Source organism: Meleagris gallopavo, chromosome 4 (assembly GCF_000146605.3).
Source record: "Meleagris gallopavo isolate NT-WF06-2002-E0010 breed Aviagen turkey brand Nicholas breeding stock chromosome 4, Turkey_5.1, whole genome shotgun sequence".
NCBI lineage: Eukaryota > Metazoa > Chordata > Aves > Galliformes > Phasianidae > Meleagris > Meleagris gallopavo.
This window is the reverse complement of record NC_015014.2, coordinates 37,489,335-37,508,711: the sequence shown is the minus strand read 5'-3', so window position 1 is coordinate 37,508,711 and position 19,377 is coordinate 37,489,335. Positions and strand designations below refer to the sequence as shown.

Sequence of the window (19,377 nt, the reverse complement as noted above, 5' to 3'; positions counted from 1 at the left end):
CTGTTGCCAAAGCAGACCGACCGAGCGGCGGGGCCGGTCTGGCAGCAGGCAGCCGGCTCTGCAGGGTGCTGTAGGGGAGATGCGTTCTTATGTGACATACTTCTGTCTCCGTGCAGGCAGTCGGAAGCAGCAACGCTACTATCTCCGCGCGAGCGTGTAACCAGCTGAGATTTGCTCAGAGAACTGCTGGTGCAGCGGCCGATCCCACTGCATCCCTTCTGGGGGCGGTTTCCGGGAGAACCGCGGTCTCGCCGGGACCGCGGAGCTGCAGCCCCTGCGAAGGCCCTTTTGCGACAGTGCCGCTAGGCGCTTGTTTCTCCTTTACGGCAGAATGGCTGCTTTTTCGGCGCGTGACGATGACGTCATCAGGCGGCGCTTGTATGGACGCTGGGTACGCACGTGTGCGGGGCTAGGGTTTGCGGTGCTGGTTGGGGCGCGCGCGGGCGGTCATTTGGGCTGTTAAAGCCGTTGGTCTGCCTTCGGGGTCCGGCACTGCTTCCAGGGAGGCCGTCCCGTGGGAAGCTGGCGGTCCGGCATCTCTCCGTGGGGCTGGGGCTGCGGAGCGTGGTGCGCGACCCTGATATGGCCCATCCCTCCCGATGGATAGGCATTGCTGTAGAATCGTTAATGTTGGGAAAGACCTCTGAGATCATCTAGTCCCACCTTGCCCACTAGCCGTGTCCCTCAGTACCACTTCCACACGGTTCTTCAGTGCCTGCGGGGATGGTGACCACCACCTTCCTGGGCAGCCCGTGCCAGTGTCCGACCACTCTTTTGGAGATGAAACTTTTCCTAATATAGGCGATGTGTAATGGGGGAACTTGATTATGGCTTGCCTGCAAGTTTTCAGTTGGGGCTGAGGTGGGTAACCATTAAGTAGCACCATCGGGAGACCTTGAGTTGGACAACATGTTAAACAACAAATACGTACTTCTTAAACAACCGATTTTTGTCTACAATGTAGGAGGCAGTAGAGAATGTCCTTTCGTGGAAGAGGAGGTGGTGGCGGAGGACGAGGAGGTGGCGGAGGAGGAAGAGGAGGAGGTGGATTTAATCGTGGAGGAAGTGGTGGTGACAGAGGTGGCTTTAATCGTGGTGGACGAGGTGGCTTTGGACGGGGAGGTGGACGAGGAGGCTTCAACAGAGGCGGATATGACCAGGGCCCTCCGGAGAGGGTAGTTTGTAAGTCATACGCAGAGGCTGTGTTTATTTAACTTTCAGTGGGTGTTGAAGATCTTCAGTTTGTTTGTTCTTTATTTCAGTACTGGGAGAGTTTATGCATCCGTGTGAAGATGATCTTGTTTGTAAATGTAAAACAGAAGAAAACAAAGTTCCTTATTTCAATGCACCAGTGTACTTGGATAATAAGGAACAGATTGGCAAAGTGGATGAAATTTTTGGGCAGCTACGAGACTTTGTATCCTTCACAAATCCTGTTGGCTTCTTCAATGGGTTTGCTCTAAAATATGAAAATACTTAACTTCCTTATCCTACTTTATATGCTTAAAACAGGTTTAGAACACCCTTCTGATCTGAATGTATTGATTTGCACATTTACTTTTTTCACCAGTATTACTCAAAGTTCAGAAACTTTTTTTCTTCTTATAATAATAACCTAGAAATATAAAGGGAGCTCAAGTGTAGTTTGCAGTTGCTTAGCTCCCCATTTAATCATGAGTACTGTTGAACAGAGTCAGCCAGCAGGTTACAACCATCCTTGCACACTTAAGAACCACAGGATCCATAGTAGTTTGTGGAGTTACAGAGAGCATCCACCATATTGCTGTGGGTTGAAAGAAAGCTTGTGGTTGGGTTGAGTAGCCCACTCCTGGCTCATTTCTTTCCACAGCCAGGCAGCTGTACAGGCCAGGACGGTCATAGCAAAGCCACTGCAGCATCCACATTGTTCTGGATAAGTCTGAGAGACAATCACTTGTCAAACAAGTTGTTTCTTTATGGTTACATTTTTATGTATTCTTTTCTGCTGGTATGTTCTTTATGCCTCAGTACGTGGGAAGGAAAAAGTAATGTTTGTATATAATGCTGTCTTTGTAACTATGAGGAAAATCAGAAACAGTTATTCCTGATCATTAAGTTGTAATTTTTCATTTGTAGTGATGATGTTTAGCTTCATTTATGGAATATGAATTTAGAAAATATCTGAAGTGTGTAAATCCATGTAGTTCCATGTAATAATCAAAAGTGCTACTCCTGATGTTTTATTCCTGGTGTGTTCCTTAAAGAAACTAACAGTATTTTTCAGTGAAACTGTCTGAGAACATGAGAGCCTCTTCATTCAAAAAAATGCAAAAGGTTAGCTGATCTCAGTAACAGAATTCTACTGTGTGTGTCATCAGTTAGATATGTAATCAAATAGATAATAAAAGCTTTATTAAGAGATTTTACTGACTTTAAAAGCTAGCTGTCCTTCGGAAATGTTTGCTTACTCATCCTTTTCACTTTTACCTCTGCTATGCACTTCCCTTTCCTAAATAACAAAAAAAGGAAGATGTTGTGAATGAAGCTTAATAAATATGTATATAATCTGTATTTTAATAACTTCATAACACTGATTTATTTACATATGATTTTTTACTTGGCTTTTTTGCAAAAGGCATTTTGACATAATGAGTTAAGATGAAATTGTGGCTGTTTGTTAAGGATTTAACCTGGGTTTTCTCAAAGCCTAATGGAACTTTCTTCCTGCAGTTTTACATTGATCCAGCAAAGCTGCTACCCCTTCAGAGATTTTTACCAAGGCCTCCTGGAGAAAAAGGTGCTCCTCGAGGAGGTGGTAGAGGAGGACGTGGAGGAGGACGTGGAGGAGGAAGGGGTGGTGGTAGAGGTAAGATCCCAAGAATGAAAATTGCAGAAAGGTTATTTCATTTCTTTGTTTTTGGTGAAGTTACCATTACGTACTTGAATAAACACTTCTATTGCAAAGAAAAATGATAGGCACTTTTTAGTTTGATAACTCAGTGGAAGAGACAGTGATATCTTTCCAAGGCAAGAGCTAGTTTCTGTAATGCAGAAAAGGGAGTACACTGATCTGTAACCAAGCCAGAAAGCATAACTATTAACCAGCTTGTGGTAAAAGTTAATGGATAATTCCCATTCAAAACTATGAAAGGTGTACTTCTGCTGTGTTCTGAAATGTAGTTTGGACAAAATACTTGAAATGCAGTGTTTGAGAGAAGGAGTAAATGATCTGGTAGGTCTCATCCTTTACTTTTTAAGCACAGTCTATGAGGTACTCAGTTAAAGTTGAGTTCTCACCACTCTGCCACCCTGTGTACAAGGAAGTGCAAATATATCTAAGTCTGTTATTGTTTTGAAGATTTCATATGTAATAATTGTAGTTAACATTTTTCATGACAGCTAAAAATTATCTTGGAGTTTTATTAATGCATTAGTGTTTTAGACATTGGATACTGGATATTCAGCAACACCTAAAATGCTGCGGATGGTCCTCAGAAGAAAGAGGCTACTAGGATGAAGCAGCTGGCTGTTTCTGATTTGGTTTGGTTTTCCTAACTGTCAGTGTTGTTATGTATAACAGAATTTACGTGGTTCAGGAAGTGTAACTTCTTTCCTACATTTAGGAGGATTTGGAGGAGGAAGAGGTGGAGGAAGAGGAGGAGGAGGATTTAGAGGTGGGGGAAGAGGAGGAGGAGGATTCAGAGGAGGAAGAGGTGGTGGAGGAGGTTTTAGAGGTGAGTGTACAGATGTTGTATTTTTTCCATAATAAAAATGGCTCTCAGTTTCTAAACTTCTAAGTATTAAACAGAATGCTGTATTTTCTTTTTCCTTGTATGGTTGTTCATAATTTTACGTAAAAACTTGACGTGCTTCCCAGTAACTTGTTTAAACCAAAGTTCAGTATTCTCTGGTTTTTGATGCTTTGTAAAGATCGTGCTAGTTTCTACATGAAAAGGGGACTATAAGAACAGATAACAATGATAAATTATTTTATCAATTCATGCAGTTTTATATGTATAATTTATTTACTTGAACAGTGTCTAAGATAATTTGAATTAAGTATCTATGATAATGAATTAATTGTCCTTTTTCCCTCTTAAAATAGGGAGAGGACATTAAAAATGGAGCAATGAGAATCTTCCTGCTGACTTACCATGTTACCTGCAGAAGTGAAGAGCAAAAAAAAAAAGTTGTAAAAGACCATGAAAAAGTTATTTGTGAAGAACTGGAAGCTATGAAATGACAGTTAACGACTGTCAACACATGAGCAAAGCGTGTAGCCCTTGGTGAAGAGTGGAAGACTGCTCAGAGCATACTTGAGCTTTTGTAACTAAGACAGGGTTCAATGTTATTCTTAAATTGTTTGTTTCTGGCAAATGACTTAGTCAATGCTTGACTTCATGTTGGAGTCTGGAATAAACAATCAACTGAAACTTTCTTTTTAAGAAAATCCCCTTTGGGTTCACTGCATGCACATCTGTCAGTATGAACTTGTAACCTGTGTGTGACTTGGATAAAATCCCTTGTTCTCATTGTTTTACATGGAGTCTTTTGGGTCACCCTAAAAAGGACGTGTGATTTAAATAACCGTTATGGACCATTTTTTACAAACTAAACTTCAGATTTTTTTTGTCGTTAGAAATTTTTTTAATGCATAAAAATAAATATGAGGAAAGGAAGATAGCAAATAATATTTTGTAGATTTTTTTTCCCTGAATCTTAATGAAAGCAAAGGCATTAAGACACACTCTTAGAAGATATTATCTGATGAGTAATACAGAGTTAATTCTATTTGTAGGTCACCTCATTGTATCTAATTTCACTGATAATAAAGTTGCTAAGTTTTTAACTGCTCCCCTCTTCCTCATAGCCAATTTCTCTTGAGGTTTTGATGTCCTGGCAGATCACCTCTGTTGTGCTCTGAGCTTGCGGAGGGCTTAAATGTAATAACCTGTTGTTGCGGAAATGCTAAGTCATGGCCTGAACCAGTCATTGAGCACATCCAACCCAGGGGAGCTGAGGTGCATGCAGAAAGGCCAGAAGGGATGGAGCCAGAATCCACCCCTTTCCCGACCTCATTTAAGGATTGGCAGTGGAGGTGTGGGTATTTTGGTGGAGATACCTGCCTCCTTGAGGCCTTCCAAAGGTAAGTGGCTTTTTTCCTTTGTTTCTTTGTCCACGGATGCTGCATTTGGGCTTGTCCTCATTTGCTGTAGCCAACAACTTTGCCACCCTGCTATTATAGTGGAATATGTGGAAAATTCTGTGTGAATACATTCCCAGTCTTTTAGATTAATTATGAGGAGTCTTGAAAAGCTTGTATGTCTCTCTTAAAGCACAGAGAAGCACCTTGTCATCTGTATTTAACTTTGGAAATTGTGTAAGAATAGGAAAGAATTTGTCTCTTTGCATTTCATCAGGAGCAAGGAGTCCATTGGCAGATCTCATACCAAGCATTTTTGAGAAGAGATCTGTAGATTAATTGACATGAAGACATTCTGAGCATCGTGTTTGACGTGGGTAGGAGTATATTTCAGAACTGATCATGCTGTTGTACTTTTAATGACCATAATTGCTGCATCCATTAGGCTTGTGCTTACCAAAAGAAACTGAGGTAATCTGTCAGTGCTATAATTGGACAACTACTAGTCACTAAAAAACACAACTCTTAGTTCTGAATTATTTCTGAAACAAAGCTTGAGCAAGCTATCAAGAAAGCTTCAAGAACTCAGTTGCCTAGTCTGAACACCTGCTCTATATAGGACAACAGTTAAAAAAATGTTTAGAAGGAACATTCAATTTTCTATTAGATCTGCTTTTGTGAGAAGAAACCAAGTCTATTCGACCACAACACTATCAGGAATTATAGAATACCAATTATTTTGTTGGTGTTACTACTCACTTAACTTTAATTAAGTCAATTAAATATAGACCTTAAAAGCATTTAGTCTCTTGTTACTATGTGTTACTAGGTCTATGGAGGTAGGGCTCTGACTTGAGATATTGTAGAATTGTAGGCATTGTAAGCCATCTCTGTCATACCACATTGCAACTGTATGATATCAGTGCTTCAAAACCATGTTTGTAAATGCATTCTCTGCAATAGATGCATTCTTCACCAATGCTTCTGTGCCTAGTTGTGGATAGCTGACTTTCCTTATTCTTCTGGCTTTGGAAGACTGGGATAATGCAGTCCTCGTTCTTACACTCAAATCTGTGCTCTGTGCTGCTGTTCTTGCTGCATGCTTTAGAGATGTGCTTTCTCCAAGGGTATCAAAAGGCTGGCTATCTTGGCATCACCTTTGTCAGTTGCCACGTCAGTGCAATCGAAAGTACCAATTTGCAGCCTAGGACAAGAAGTGAATAATTTGAATCTTACAGCAGGTGGAGTCGTGAGTCGTACTCAAATCTGAAGCCACTGAAAGGCAAAAGCCTTGCACTCTTATACTGGTGCAGTTACTTTCAGTTTGGCAAAGTCTTATCTTGGCAATAAATGGTACCTTGAGAAAATCAAGATTAGTATGTGAAACAGGGCAAGTAAGGATTTGGAGGCCCCTTATCAGGGCATCTTGTCAGTCATCTGTATGTCTCTTTACAGAATCAAACTTTTTAAAATAACAGTTTAAATCTAGAGACTGTGTGTGAGAGAAATTCATAATTTATTAATTTGTCTGCCTTTGGTTTTGAACCATTTAAGTATTTGTGGAGTTAAGATTAAAGGGAAGTACTGCCCTATACAGCCCTCTAGTGTTGATGGACTTTAATGAATGCGGGAGGATTTTTTTTTTTTTGAAAAGCAAGCAGTATTTCTACTTCTACCATGTGTGGATTGAAATATTTCTTTAAATATTTTACATATAAATATAATGTTTACAACTTGCTAAATCAGGTAATAAATCTTGCGTTGCCCCATATCTGTATAGACACCTACAAATTGAAGGATTGACTCAAATATAAACTACGCTATTTTTGTACTGATCGGAGCCAAGTCAACAGAAAATACTCCATGATTCAAGGGCATTTGTTAATAGTGAATTCATTGCTTTATATTTTGGCTTTGTTTTATAAACTGCAGTGTTCTAGGAGGAAAAAGGGGAGGAAAAAAAAAAAATACTTCTTTTAGAGATGTGCCTAGATTACCTAAGTTGTAGGAGCTGGGGGTGTTTAGCTTTCAGAGGAAAAGCTGGTCTCTGGGGAGACCTCATTGCAACCTTCCTGAACTTGAAGGGTGCTTAAAATCAAGGGGGGGAGCAACTTTTTCGTGATCTGATAGTGGTAGGACAAGGGGAAATGACTTTAAACTATAAGAGGGGAGATTTAGTTTAGATGTTAGGAAGAAATTCTTTACTCAGAGGGTGGTGAGGTACTGGCACTGCCCAGAGAAGCTGTGGGTGCCCCATCCGTGGGGGTGTTCAGGACCGGATTGGATGGGGCCCTGGGCAGCTGAGCTGGTGGGGTGGCAACCTTAACCAAGGCAGTAAGCATTGCAAGCTCTGACTTCTATGCAAGCTGCATGATTGGAGACACTTTTGAAAATATTGCCAAGGTTTCAGGGGAGGGAAGTAAAGATACCAAATTATCATTATGCTTTTATCTTTCAAGACGGAACAATTAAATGCTGGGGAAGTAGATTCATCACTGAATAGATAATTTTCCCTTTCAAATCCCTCCCACCCTGTTTCTGCCTAATCCTCTTCTGACAGGGAAAACACCTCATTAATAGAAGTGCCCTGCAAGCTATGAGTGAGTGTAGTTCTATGCTAGTAAAATGTTTGGTGGTAGTATTGTGACACTTGATCTGTAGCAATGATAACTAATTGTCACGACTGCATAAGTTTTATACCAAAATTTGCTCACCTATTGGTTGAAATGGATGAAAAGTAGAGGATGTCTATTTTAAAAAGCTGAGGTTGGATGGGGAAAGCTCTGTGAGTGTTTCAGGGGTTAAAGAAGAGAGTAGCTCTTCAGGTATATGACCTTCCTATGGGATGGCTTTGTTTCTCAGTGCTGCCTGGGGCAGTACATCCTTCCTGCTGCTCATACATGTGGTCTGAGCTGCCTGTAAGCTGCATACATCTGAAGAATTTTTATATCACTTTTATGTGTAGTATGGGTACAAATTGTTTGAAGGGGAACCAGTGATAAAGGCCTTTGTTTATTTGTATTGATGCTGCATGTAAACTCTTTGGGCAAAGGTTTGTTGCTGCTCATATTTACACAGGATTTTGTAAAAGGACTTTGTGATCTCCCTCTAGCATGCTGCAACCTCATAACTTAAAAAATAAAAGCTGTGTCACCTTTGGAAAATGCCCAATAATTTTCTGTTTAAGAAAACTTGCCCAAGCCTCCCTGTGTAAGTCTGAGAGAAGGAGAGTGTTCAGACTTTGTGACATGTTCAACACCCATTTTCTGCAGACCAGGCCATTTTAGAAATGTGATAATTGAATTTTCCGAATGTTAAGCTTTACTTCAGATAATACTGGATTACATTCTTGTATCTGCCATCAGTTTGAGTGTTTCAGTTAAACTAAGAATCTTGAAGAGGAGAAGGAAGTATTTAAGGGTTTGAAGGGGTGGATACAGTCAAGGTATTTTAATGAAGCTGACATTTGTGTTTATGCTGTGGTTGTGTTCTCTGCGATGGTTGGAAGTAATTCCAAACCAGGCTGAAGGCCAACTAACCAGAGTCAACTTTCTCCTGAGGTTTCTCAAGTGTTGCACAAGAGATTTGAAGTAAAAAAGTTTGGAGACATGTGACTGTTAATCTCTTTAGCAGTAAGAATAAAATTTAAGCATCCAGTTGGAAATGTACTTGGTTCTGTGTTGCTCTTTGTTTCAATTAACAAGCTTTTCTCCTGCATAGATTGGGGGTATAAACTTCTTTGCGTTCTGTCCAATTAGATCATGCTTGGAAGCTGTCAGCACTGATGGTGAGGAACCCTCCCCTGCCTTTTTTTTCAGTTGTTCAGTCTGTTGGATAATGAAAGAATTTGTCTGACGGGGTTTGGTAGTGTTTTGTCCTCTAGATGAATTACTGCAAGATATAGACGACAGTCTTGTGTGTCCAAAATGCACTGGAATGATTCAGCCAACTCCTCAGAAAGTGATGCTGAAGCTCATTCTGCCTTTACACAGACTGAGCACAACATAGTCGCAGCTTACTTAATAACAGCAGGTATGGGCGTTGATCAATTGTTGCATAACTTTTTATAACAACTGTAGATTGAATGTTTATTTTGTATAGTAACAGCAATGTGTTCCATTCTGACTTACTAGTGACCGATGGCTTTTCTCCATACTTTACCGACAAGTCAACAATCAGACTGACGCGTGCAGAAACCTACATGCTCTCTGCTCTATATTTGAAGGCAACGCTATGTGTTAAAAAATACATTTTGTTGATATGTAATTATAGAAGAGAGTAAGAATTAATTTCCGCCAGCTTGCAGAAGAGATAAAAATAGGGCATAGCTGTCACATCTTGCATTTTTCTGTGATGTGCTTGAAGCTATCTTGAGATTTCTCTTAGGCCACATGTTCATACTAATGTATGTGTAGTCTGAGCATGTGAGCGGGTGTCTGATAGGGGGATGTAAGGGGAAGGGTTGGAATGTGACCGAGGAGGAGGGAGGAGCTGGTCATTTATCAGAGAAGAGCAGACTCCACTTGCAGATGTATTTTTCACTGATGACCCATGTTAGAAAAAGCATGCTGCAAGGCTTGACATGTGTTTTCTGTGACTGCAATGGCCTTTAGCTTAACTTGAATGATATAGATTTTGTTGTAGGTTTTTTTTTGTTTGTTTGCTTTTTTAAATTTCTCATTATTATAACTATAAGTGTTGCAGAAATGTTTTTCTGAAGCATTGACTGCTGTAGCAATGAAGTAACATCTTGTCCAAATACTGAAACCTACTGTGTTTAGAAACATGCCTTCTATATTTTTGGTATGGAAAATAAAATCAATTTATAAATATGTTATTCCTAGACTATACCATACATTTTCTATGTTATAATTAGCTTTTCAAATACTTTAAAATGTTTATTTGGAGATATGAAATAGTTTTTATTTAGCATATATGTCTGAAGTGGGAAATATCAAATCAGTGATATAGAGGACATTTTGCATCAATGTAAATGCAAAGGCAATAGTTAATTTCAGATTTTTACTGAAATTGTTAGAATACACACAGATATGTGGGCCTATTGAGCAGCCGTAGTGCTGGATGGTGGTGAAGTAGTAGAAGACCAAATAAACTCTGCAGTACCACCGCATCGTTTGCAAATAACTTCATCTATTAGGTGCTGTTATATTCTAATTGATGATTTACGCTGTATGCAACCAGTTGGTATTTTCAGATAGTTTGAGCACCTGATGTTAAGAATCAAAACTATCTATCATGTATTATCCAGAATCAACTCACCTTCTTCTCAGAATGGGAGAGTCTAGTAAATCTGTCAGCTGTATATTGGACTTCACTTTCTTTGTTAGTAAAGTTTTTGACAGTAAGATCTATAGCATGTTTCAAACTATGGTTGTTTACTGCAGCGAATATCACATCAAGAAAATTTAGTGTATGTTAATAAGCAGATATCTAGGAAATGCAATGAAAGTCAGATACAGTGTTCAACATTCTGTTCCTTTTTAGAAGGATTGAGTGCTTTCTTCTTTCGTAAATAATTGCTTTGTTTTCTGAGGAAGGAAGTCGTTATTAACTATTGCAGTCTACAGCGGTTTAACATATTAATTTCAGTGACGACAATAGGGACACTCAAACTGCAGGAAGAAGCCTTATGGTTGTCCTTCACCTTGTAGTGGTGAAGTGCTCTGGGGTAATTTTAAATTGCTGACTGGAAAAGTAAATTCCATGTAATGCATGGACCTAACCTTCTCCTACACTGTTTCTGATGCCTCTACTCGTGTGTCCTGATTTTCTCTGTTAGGGCTTGTTTGCATTCCATCAACCTTTAATTTTTGCTATTTCTCTGGGAAAAGGAAAAATAATAAACATTTTTGTTCTTGACCATTTCATATAAGAGCCTTTTATCCTCATATTGTCAAAATCACAAGGTGTAATGAAAAATATGTTGGAATAGGTATCGAACTCTAAGCTATTTCGCACACCAACTGGCAGCTTTTTCTGAATTAGATGAACTTGTCCTAGCTGATAATATGAGGTTACTGAAGTCTTTGGCCCAGTCTGCACTCTCTATCCTCTAAGAAATGGGCTCTGGTTAACTGCTTCCTGTAGAAACTTCGATTTTCTGTTTGACTTATAAATTCTCTCTTTCTGAGAATACTTGTTTATTGAGTCTGTATATTTTTTTCCTTCTTTGTTCACAATTTAGTCCATCTTTTTTCTTGTATGTTACTCTCCAGAACTTCTTTTGGTATCTATTATTAATTTGTTAAGTTTGGGCATTAAATATGTGTCTAGCAGGATCCTTCCTTCACCCTGAAGGTAGGAGTTTACTGTTCTGTTGTATTTCTGATTTCATTCTAGGTAACTGTAAAATCATAGAATCATAGGATCACCAGGATTGGAAAAGATCTCCAAGATCATCCAGTCCAACCGTCCACCTACAACCAATACTGCCCCTGCTAACCCACATCCCTCAATACAACATCTAAATGTTTCTTGAACACCTCCAGGGACTATGGCTCCATCACCTCCCTGGGAAGCCTGTTTCCATGCCTGATCACTGTCTCAGAGGAGAAATTTTTCCTTATGTCCAACCTGAAATCTTTTAAAGCATGTCTCATAAGAAGCCTATACAGTTTTAGAAACCTCTGACTGGCATTCTTCCTCTCCCAATGTACTGCTTACCAATGGGGCTGAGTGGGCTGGCATGGAGGATGCTTCTTGTTGCTCACTTCACATCTGATCCCCAGCTTCCTGCTTTTGTTTATTTTATGGGCTCAAGGCATCCAGTGCTGTTCCTAAAGTGTGTGAAGTATCATAGATGAGTGGTTGTAACTTCCAACATCACATTTAATGTTATTCTTGTGTACTATGCCCTACCTGAGGAAAGACATACTCGGTCTTTTTAAAAGAGAATAGAAAAGAGAAATAACTGGGAATTAATGAGGTCTTTTCTGCAGACCTTACTTCACTCCTGAGGGCAAAAGATGGATTTCACTGTTCTGGATTGCTTGCTGCTCAGTTTCCATTGAGCCTTATTATCTGTACTTGTTTGTATCTGCTTGGCCCTGTGACCATGGTATTAAGGATGTGAAGTTAATATCCTTTATAGAACGTGATGTATTATTTCAGACTTTCTTGCTGTTTTCAGCACAACACCTATTCAATAAAGTTCTTTATAGAATTATCCGAACAGGACTGTAATGATGCAAATTGCACACAGAAACAGTGTTCTGGTTCATAGGTGAAGTGTTTTAACAGGAGAAAAAAAAAAAAAAAAAAAGATTTCTGAGGGGCATTTCCATGGATATTGCACTGTTTGACTTTTACCAATGTAACATTCCACTGTGCTTGTAATCTAAGGTGCTCAAATTATGCAGGTGTCTGTAAATTTAGCATTTGGTTCAGTGGTATTGTAACAGCTGTATGAGACAAGGGAATTCATGAGCAGCTTACTAATTCCTGTTACTACTTACAAGGTTGGTTTATGCTTTTTATTTATTATTTTTTAATTTTTAATTGCTGTGTTTTCTTGAACGTTGCAATTCTTCATTTTGCTGATAAAGGGCTGTGATGCTTTCTCAGGTGAGGTGCAGACTGGTATTTTAACTTTATCAGCTCTTATGACTATAACTAATAGTAGAGTAGTAGAAATCTACGTGATGGTAGTTTGAGTATTTCTGAGTCTGAAGAGAATAAAATCGGAAGAATGAAAAAAAACCTATTTTGTGGGATTGCTTTGTAAATTCACTCTAAGTGCCACGCAGTAGGGTTTGTCTCAGAGGGAGGAAGAGCAAGAGAAATGAGGGATGAAGAAGTTTTAATATAGGTACCAGGGTCAGACAAAGGTTGCTGATGCAGAGGGTCTTAAGGAGCAGTGTCCTGCACCACTTGGAGAACACTGTGAGGCTCCAAGAAAATTCTAGAGTCATTGGACATGAAGACAGGAGAGTGTGCATGCTAGCTTTAGTCTTAAGTCTTATTTTTTTTTCCCCCCTTCTATTACAACTCTGTCAACTCACCATTTCTGGTGTTGCCTCATAGTCTTCAGGCAGAGTCTGGACACCTTTGGTGCCACCTCTGTTGTATATTTCTGAAGAATTAAATGTAAAAGCACTTGTCATGTTGGGGATTTGGGGATGCCTATGTATAAGTTTCTGGGACACAGGGAGGTTGAGCACTGGAGTCCTATAAAAGAAAGCAGAGGAAAGAAACAGGGTAGGAGACATGCCCCTCCCAAAAAACCATAATTACTCAGATTTGTGAGGTAGGAGCAAAATCAGTACACAGCTGGACTTCTTTGATTATGATACTGACTGGAGCTTGTCAGATAAAGAAAACAGCTTTTGTGCAGGCCCAGCATGCCACCAATGTGAGCCAAAAATGATGCTTGCAAAGAATTCAGGCCTCATGAGTAGAGAAGAGATTTGTAACTGGCTGACATGGAGGAGCAAAGACAATGCCTAGCCACTCATGTTTTATATTCTTTTGCCTGGGAATATTACTTAAATATACAGTGGAAACTTCCTGTCAGAAATGAAGAACTTAGGTTGTGGTAGAGACTATCACAACCTGACCTACTACATCAAGTGAATCAATGTAAAAGCGCTGCTTTTTTGCCAGTCATCAGCCTGCATTCTTTTTGGCCATGGAAAACAGCACTGTACTTTGTGGCTGAAGTGTCTAAATAACAATTCGCTATGCTTTTGGATGTCTGCTCTGCCTATTACCATTGTACAGGAAGTCCTAGGTTTGACAAAATACCCCACTTTTGGCCTTTACTGAATCCAAGTAAGATTAATCTAATTACAAAAGCTTTTTTTTTTCTTTTTCAGGTGTTTATTCTTTGCAAAATCGTGTTTGATTGAAAATAATTCTTGTTTAGGACTTAAATATTACAATAGACTGTGTTTTCTTTTGCATGGTTATTACTGTCTCATCTATGGCTTCTTGTAAAGTTTTTATTTTCTGTTTCCACAGGAGTGATAAGCATTTTCAGTAACATTGTTGTGTTAGGCATCTTTGTGAAGTACAAAGAGCTTCGGACAGCAACCAATGCAATTATTATCAACCTGGCTTTCACTGACATTGGTGTTAGTGGCATTGGCTACCCCATGTCTGCTGCTTCAGACCTGCATGGAAGCTGGAAGTTTGGATACACTGGATGCCAGGTATTGCAATTTAGGCAGGGAGAAAATTTTGAGCACGTAAATGCAAGATAAGCAATAAGTAGTAGCTTTAATTGATATTGGTTCTCCTCAGAGGAAAGATGGAAATGCAAAATTTGACTTCAGACTTGGAGCTTATGTTCTGTAAAGGCCTCAATTTCTGCATGTAGATTCTGTTTTGAATCCTTTTCCAAACTTTAAATCATAAGTTAGAATTCATTCAAATGTGACCTTACGTTTATTAACCAGAAATTTTATATTAGCTTTAAGAAGCAAGGCCTTAGGAAAGAAAATCTCCAAATGAAGAAAGTTATAGCAGTAGCACATGCTTGTTTGATGACTCGTTTAATAGTAAACAGACTTTGGATATGGCTGCTGTTTTGATGATGAGCTTGACAAACTTTAGTGAGTTTTGCCTAATGAATACGTCTTCCTTAGGATGGAACAAAGGATATCCAAAGAGAAGATCTGTGAGACTATTAAAGGGCACTATCAAAAATTTTGGCTTAGTTTAAATAGCTGCCTATCTTTAAAATTTAAGAGTGACTTAACAAATTACACTTCTGTAGCAGATGAGGTGCCCTTTACTCACTACGTTCTGTGATTTTTTTTTTTTTTAAACTTTAAACTTTTAAACAGATCACTAGGCTTAGCGCTCAGGAAAATGAGCAGTAATGTGAAATTGTGTGCCAGAAACGTGACTCAAGAAAAATGTTAACAACGCTATATATTTTGGGCTTGTGTATCATGGGTATTTATAATCTGGCATCTCTTGCCTGAATGCACAATTATTTCAAACTCAATGTTCTTGTCATTCTTTGACAGAATGCCTCATTTTTTATATCTTTGCATCTAGATTGACTTATTGTAGGTTGAATTTGATGAGAAATCTCACTACCAGTGGTTTGGGAGTTCCTGAGATCATTTCAAATGTGACTCATGTCAACCCAAACCAAATAAATCCTGTCAACTGAGACAGATGAATGTCATGTGGCTCTGTTGTAGCTGTGGGTGGCATGTGGTCTGGTATGGGGCTCTGAATTTTGGGGGTGCCAATGATAACACAACCCTTCTAGTCATCCTTCCCAATCAGGCTGCCTATGGGATGACAGTGCAGGTGCTTTTGGAGTGTGCTGGCACTGCAGCATGTGTACAAGTAGTATGACCATGCCTTGTCAGACCCGACACCAAGTAAAAATGGAGACCAATGGAGAAAATTAGTGTACCATATCAGTGAAAAAATACATAGCAGAGGGAAGAGTGATAATTCAGAACCTCAGATTTGCTAAAGCCTTACATGGTTCTAATCTTCTAATGATGAATCAAATGTTCTTTGGGACTCTTTCATGTAATTTGAAAGTATGATTTGAAAAACCCCTCCTAGTCTTTGCCTCTGAATCTCAATTTTACGTATTGGCACATATTGTATTAGACTGTCTTCCTTAGGGATTCTGGTGTACAAATTGGCAGATTGCTTTTGAAATGTTTATTTTAAATGAACCATCACCAAATTGCCTGCACTGAATTAGTTCATGCGGCACCTTGCTTACAGAAGAAAACACTGATTATAAAGTATCATATTGCTTTAGATTAATAATGCAAATTTTTTCCTTGTGCATTTGAAAGACTTTTTTCAGAAAGGCCATGTTATCTGTTTTTATAATTTCAGATCTATGCTGCCTTAAATATATTTTTGGGATGGCAAGTATTGGTTTGCTCACTGTTGTTGCAGTTGACCGTTACCTGACAATCTGCAGGCCTGACATAGGTACTGTCTGTTTTGTCGAACATCCTTCACTGTTAGGATTCTATGAACTAAGTGTCCAATTGTATTGTTTTCTTGTGAAAGGCTCCATAATTAAAGAGCTGGGTGTAATTAAAACATCGAGTATGATACTGCAGTACATGATGAGCAATACAGTTTGCATGGATGGTACTGCTTGTGAACAAGAGAATTTCAGAGGTAGGCTGTTACTTGCTTTATAACATGTATTTTCCTGGCAGTTTCCAGTCATTAGAAGGTCACATCCATAATACAAAATGCCTCAGCTATGAGAGGTTTTGACCTCTGTCAAGTCTGCATTTGCTTCCAGCATTGAATCAGCACTGTATTGAATATTTTTCACTCTTCTTTATTGCAGCTGTATTGGAACAGTCAATTCCTCTTTGTTCTTTCTTTCTGTGTGCATAGTAGGCCTTTTGGCATGGCATCAGGGTCAGATCTTGTCTGTATGCTGTGAGTTGAAGTGGATGATGGAATTAATTTAAGTCTAGAAAGCTTAGATGTATTTCAGTGATAGGAAGCATGTATGCTGCAGTGTTTGGGAGTGTAGTTTCCTGAGAGGATCGTTATCATTAACGCCATGTAGGTTTGCTCTCATCTACTTGTGGTTAAAATTCAACACTGGAAAGAAGAAAAAGATGACAACAATTTGTGAATGTATGTATTTTGTCACAGGAAGAAGAATGACTACCTGTAACTATGCTGCTCTAATCCTGGCTGCATGGATCAATGCAGTCTTTTGGGCGTCCATGCCTACCGTAGGCTGGGCTGGCTATGCTCCAGATCCAACTGGAGCAACTTGCACAGTCAATTGGAGGAAAAATGATATGTAAGATATCACCTCACCTTTTCTTTTAAATTTGTTTTCTCACTGAAGGCTTAGACTATTTAATTTACCACAGAATGACAATAAATTCTTGAAGTATGAAACCTAATTTACAAAGATAATTTATTTAAATAAATAAATAAATATATATATTCTAGGGCAAGTCTAAATAAAAGGTAGGAAATGAGCAATGCTTGAAAACTGTTCATAAAAAAAAAAAACCAAAACTCTGCACCTGCTAATAAAAACTAAAGACTGAAGATTTTTTTTTCTAATTCTCTAGAATTTTATTTCAAATTTCATAGTCAAATCACAATATCAAATTCTTCAGTAACTTTTCATGGATGGATATTTGTAAGTTACTGTGTTTTGTTTTTCTGTCTTATCAGGTCCTTTGTTTCCTACACAATGAGTGTAATTGCTGTTAATTTTGTTGTACCCTTAACAGTCATGTTTTACTGTTATTACAATGTTTCCCGGACAATGAAACAATACACCAGCAGTAACTGCCTGGAGAGCATCAGCATGGATTGGTCCGACCAAGTAGATGTAACAAAGGTATGGTAAAAGAGGGTATGTTTCATTTTAAGCATGTTCTTTTGTGTTAGTTTTGGGAATGGGGGAACAACGCAGCCTTTTAAGCTTTTCTATTTCCTACATTCCCATTTTCCTTCTCTCTTACTAAATATTAACTGAAATTTAGCCTTAGTGAAATCTCTAGATGTGACTAACATCATTAGATTCTTTATTGTTTCCAGATGAACAGCTGTTTTGAAGCCTGGGAACCATGTCCTTGTCTCTGCCCTCTGTCACTGTATAGAAACATACCTCATCAGAGGCCTAGGAGGATTGTCTAAGATACTTTTACTCTTTGTCAGCAAAGTCTTTAGGTGCTCTGCCAGGTTCACTAGTGTAACTGGTCAGAAGTGGATTAGTTAGCTCTGTTTTGCTCTCATGGATTGTAAATGAAAGTGCATTTCCAAGCTTCCAAACTGTGTGCTTCTTCTGACCCCTTATTGTTTTTTTGGTTTTTTTTTCAGTCTACTGCGCTTATCTCTTTCTTAGGTAAACAATAGGAAATGTGAATTATGGCATAGAATGATACATCCTGCTTGAAAAGTTTACATTCTTTTAACATACAAGAGTCCTTGAGAAAGCTTTAAGTGCACTGGCTCCTTTGATTTTGGATGAAGATATGGTTTATGGTTGAGCACAAGAAGAAAACATACAGAAATTAGGGGTAGACTGAAAAGAATGCATATTTGAATTAGTTATCAATGCAAGCTTAACATTCCTTGGAGAATGTTCTCGTTGCTAAATTAGGGAAAGAAAACCCCAACCCTTATTTATGAACATTTTATGTTTCTGAATAACTTACAATGCTTTAAACTGAAGATTCAGTTATAGATTTAGACTCAGATTTGTTGAGATGTGTTTTTCATATTTCACAGTTGACTATGAGTTGTATTTAAATAATAAAAAAAAAAAATGAAGCTTTGGTGGTTAAGCATAATCCTTTAAAAATGGATTACTTGATTTTTTTAAATTTTTTATTTTTCCACAGTTTGGCATCTTCTAAGCTTTCTGTGCACTGACAACTTCTAAATGGAAGTATTCTTTTATGTAAGAATCACTGTTATGAAGTTATTCTCTTACAGACATTGTGTTAGTATTGAAATAAAAACCTTCTGTGGACAGGGTGCAGCTTGCTTGTTGGTTGTGCTCTGAAACATCTCACACAGATTTGTTGATTATTTCCAGTGAGAGCCAAAATGAGAAACAGAAGGACAGAATATGGGCACAGGTGAACAACACTAGAGAATCATACAGTAGAGAGAGAGCATTCAATGAGCCCTGCAGTTTCATTTAGTTTTGGGGTGATTTGTTTTGCTTTCCTGATTAATTTGAAGCTTCCATTCTGATTTCTATTACTGATTCACATCCCTGACAAAAGCCAGAAAAGTCAGTCCTAGTTGATTCCACTCCTGCCCTCCCACTACTCTCAGGTTGTTGCTGTTTGGTCTGCTGGTGACTTAATGTATCCTGCTGCCCGTCCCAGCATCCCTGACTGCTATCTGTGAGAGGCAGGCAGAGAAGACAGTTAACTACTCAGATCTTCTTCCATATAATGGTTGAATGTGGCTGTCATGCTTCATAGAATGAAGACAACGCTTCTAGGTTTCTTAAGTATAAGGACAGAGTCTGTGTGTCATGTGTCATAGAACATTTAATCAGGCCTTTTTTAAGCCTTCTGAAATATGTTTATTGGGTTGGTTGTTTGGCTTAGATATTTTATGTATTTTTTATTATATAAAATGTTTTCTCCTGGGTGTGAATGAGAAACATCAATTTCTAGAAAAATTTTGTCTGCAAGATGTTGAGTTTCCTTGTTCTTTCTGTTCGTATTTATTGTCTGTAATAGCATCCCAAGGTGACCTGTTTTCACTGGATTCCTTACACTCTCTTCAGAATAGCAAAA

General features: G+C 38.7%; 2 protein-coding genes across 3 annotated transcripts in view; both read left to right on the top strand.

Moving 5' to 3' along the window:
* The first annotated feature begins 291 nt into the window (after nucleotides 1-291).
* Nucleotides 292-4,519, top strand: GAR1 (GAR1 ribonucleoprotein). 2 transcript variants are annotated; one of them, XM_010710003.3, is made up of 7 exons: nucleotides 292-391; nucleotides 965-1,182; nucleotides 1,263-1,417; nucleotides 2,254-2,313; nucleotides 2,710-2,845; nucleotides 3,603-3,713; nucleotides 4,085-4,519. In XM_010710003.3, the coding sequence occupies exons 2-7, from the start codon at nucleotides 978-980 to the stop codon at nucleotides 4,096-4,098; spliced, it is 681 nt and encodes a 226-aa protein (XP_010708305.1). In that variant the 5' UTR covers nucleotides 292-391; nucleotides 965-977; the 3' UTR covers nucleotides 4,099-4,519. The 2 variants fall into 2 exon arrangements, with proteins under 2 accessions (XP_010708305.1, XP_019470325.1); XM_019614780.2 differs by lacking the exon at nucleotides 292-391 and adding an exon at nucleotides 463-861.
* A 410-nt stretch (nucleotides 4,520-4,929) lies between these two features.
* RRH (retinal pigment epithelium-derived rhodopsin homolog) overlaps nucleotides 4,930-19,377 on the top strand; it is a 16,804-nt gene continuing 2,356 nt past the window's right edge. The window contains 6 exon segments of the mRNA XM_031553110.1: nucleotides 4,930-9,154; nucleotides 14,102-14,292; nucleotides 15,959-15,977; nucleotides 15,980-16,057; nucleotides 16,748-16,901; nucleotides 17,288-17,456. Of these exon segments, the coding sequence (XP_031408970.1) occupies nucleotides 9,049-9,154; nucleotides 14,102-14,292; nucleotides 15,959-15,977; nucleotides 15,980-16,057; nucleotides 16,748-16,901; nucleotides 17,288-17,456 (717 nt within the window). The 5' untranslated portion in view covers nucleotides 4,930-9,048.

Coding starts and splice junctions, on each gene's coding strand:
- GAR1 (XM_010710003.3), top strand. CDS start 978: ATGTCCTTTCGTGGAAGAGGAGGTGGTGGCGGAGGACGAGGAGGTGGC. Junction 1,183..1,262: donor CCCTCCGGAGAGGGTAGTTT/GTAAGTCATACG, acceptor TCTTTATTTCAG/TACTGGGAGAGTTTATGCAT. Junction 2,846..3,602: donor AGGAAGGGGTGGTGGTAGAG/GTAAGATCCCAA, acceptor TCCTACATTTAG/GAGGATTTGGAGGAGGAAGA.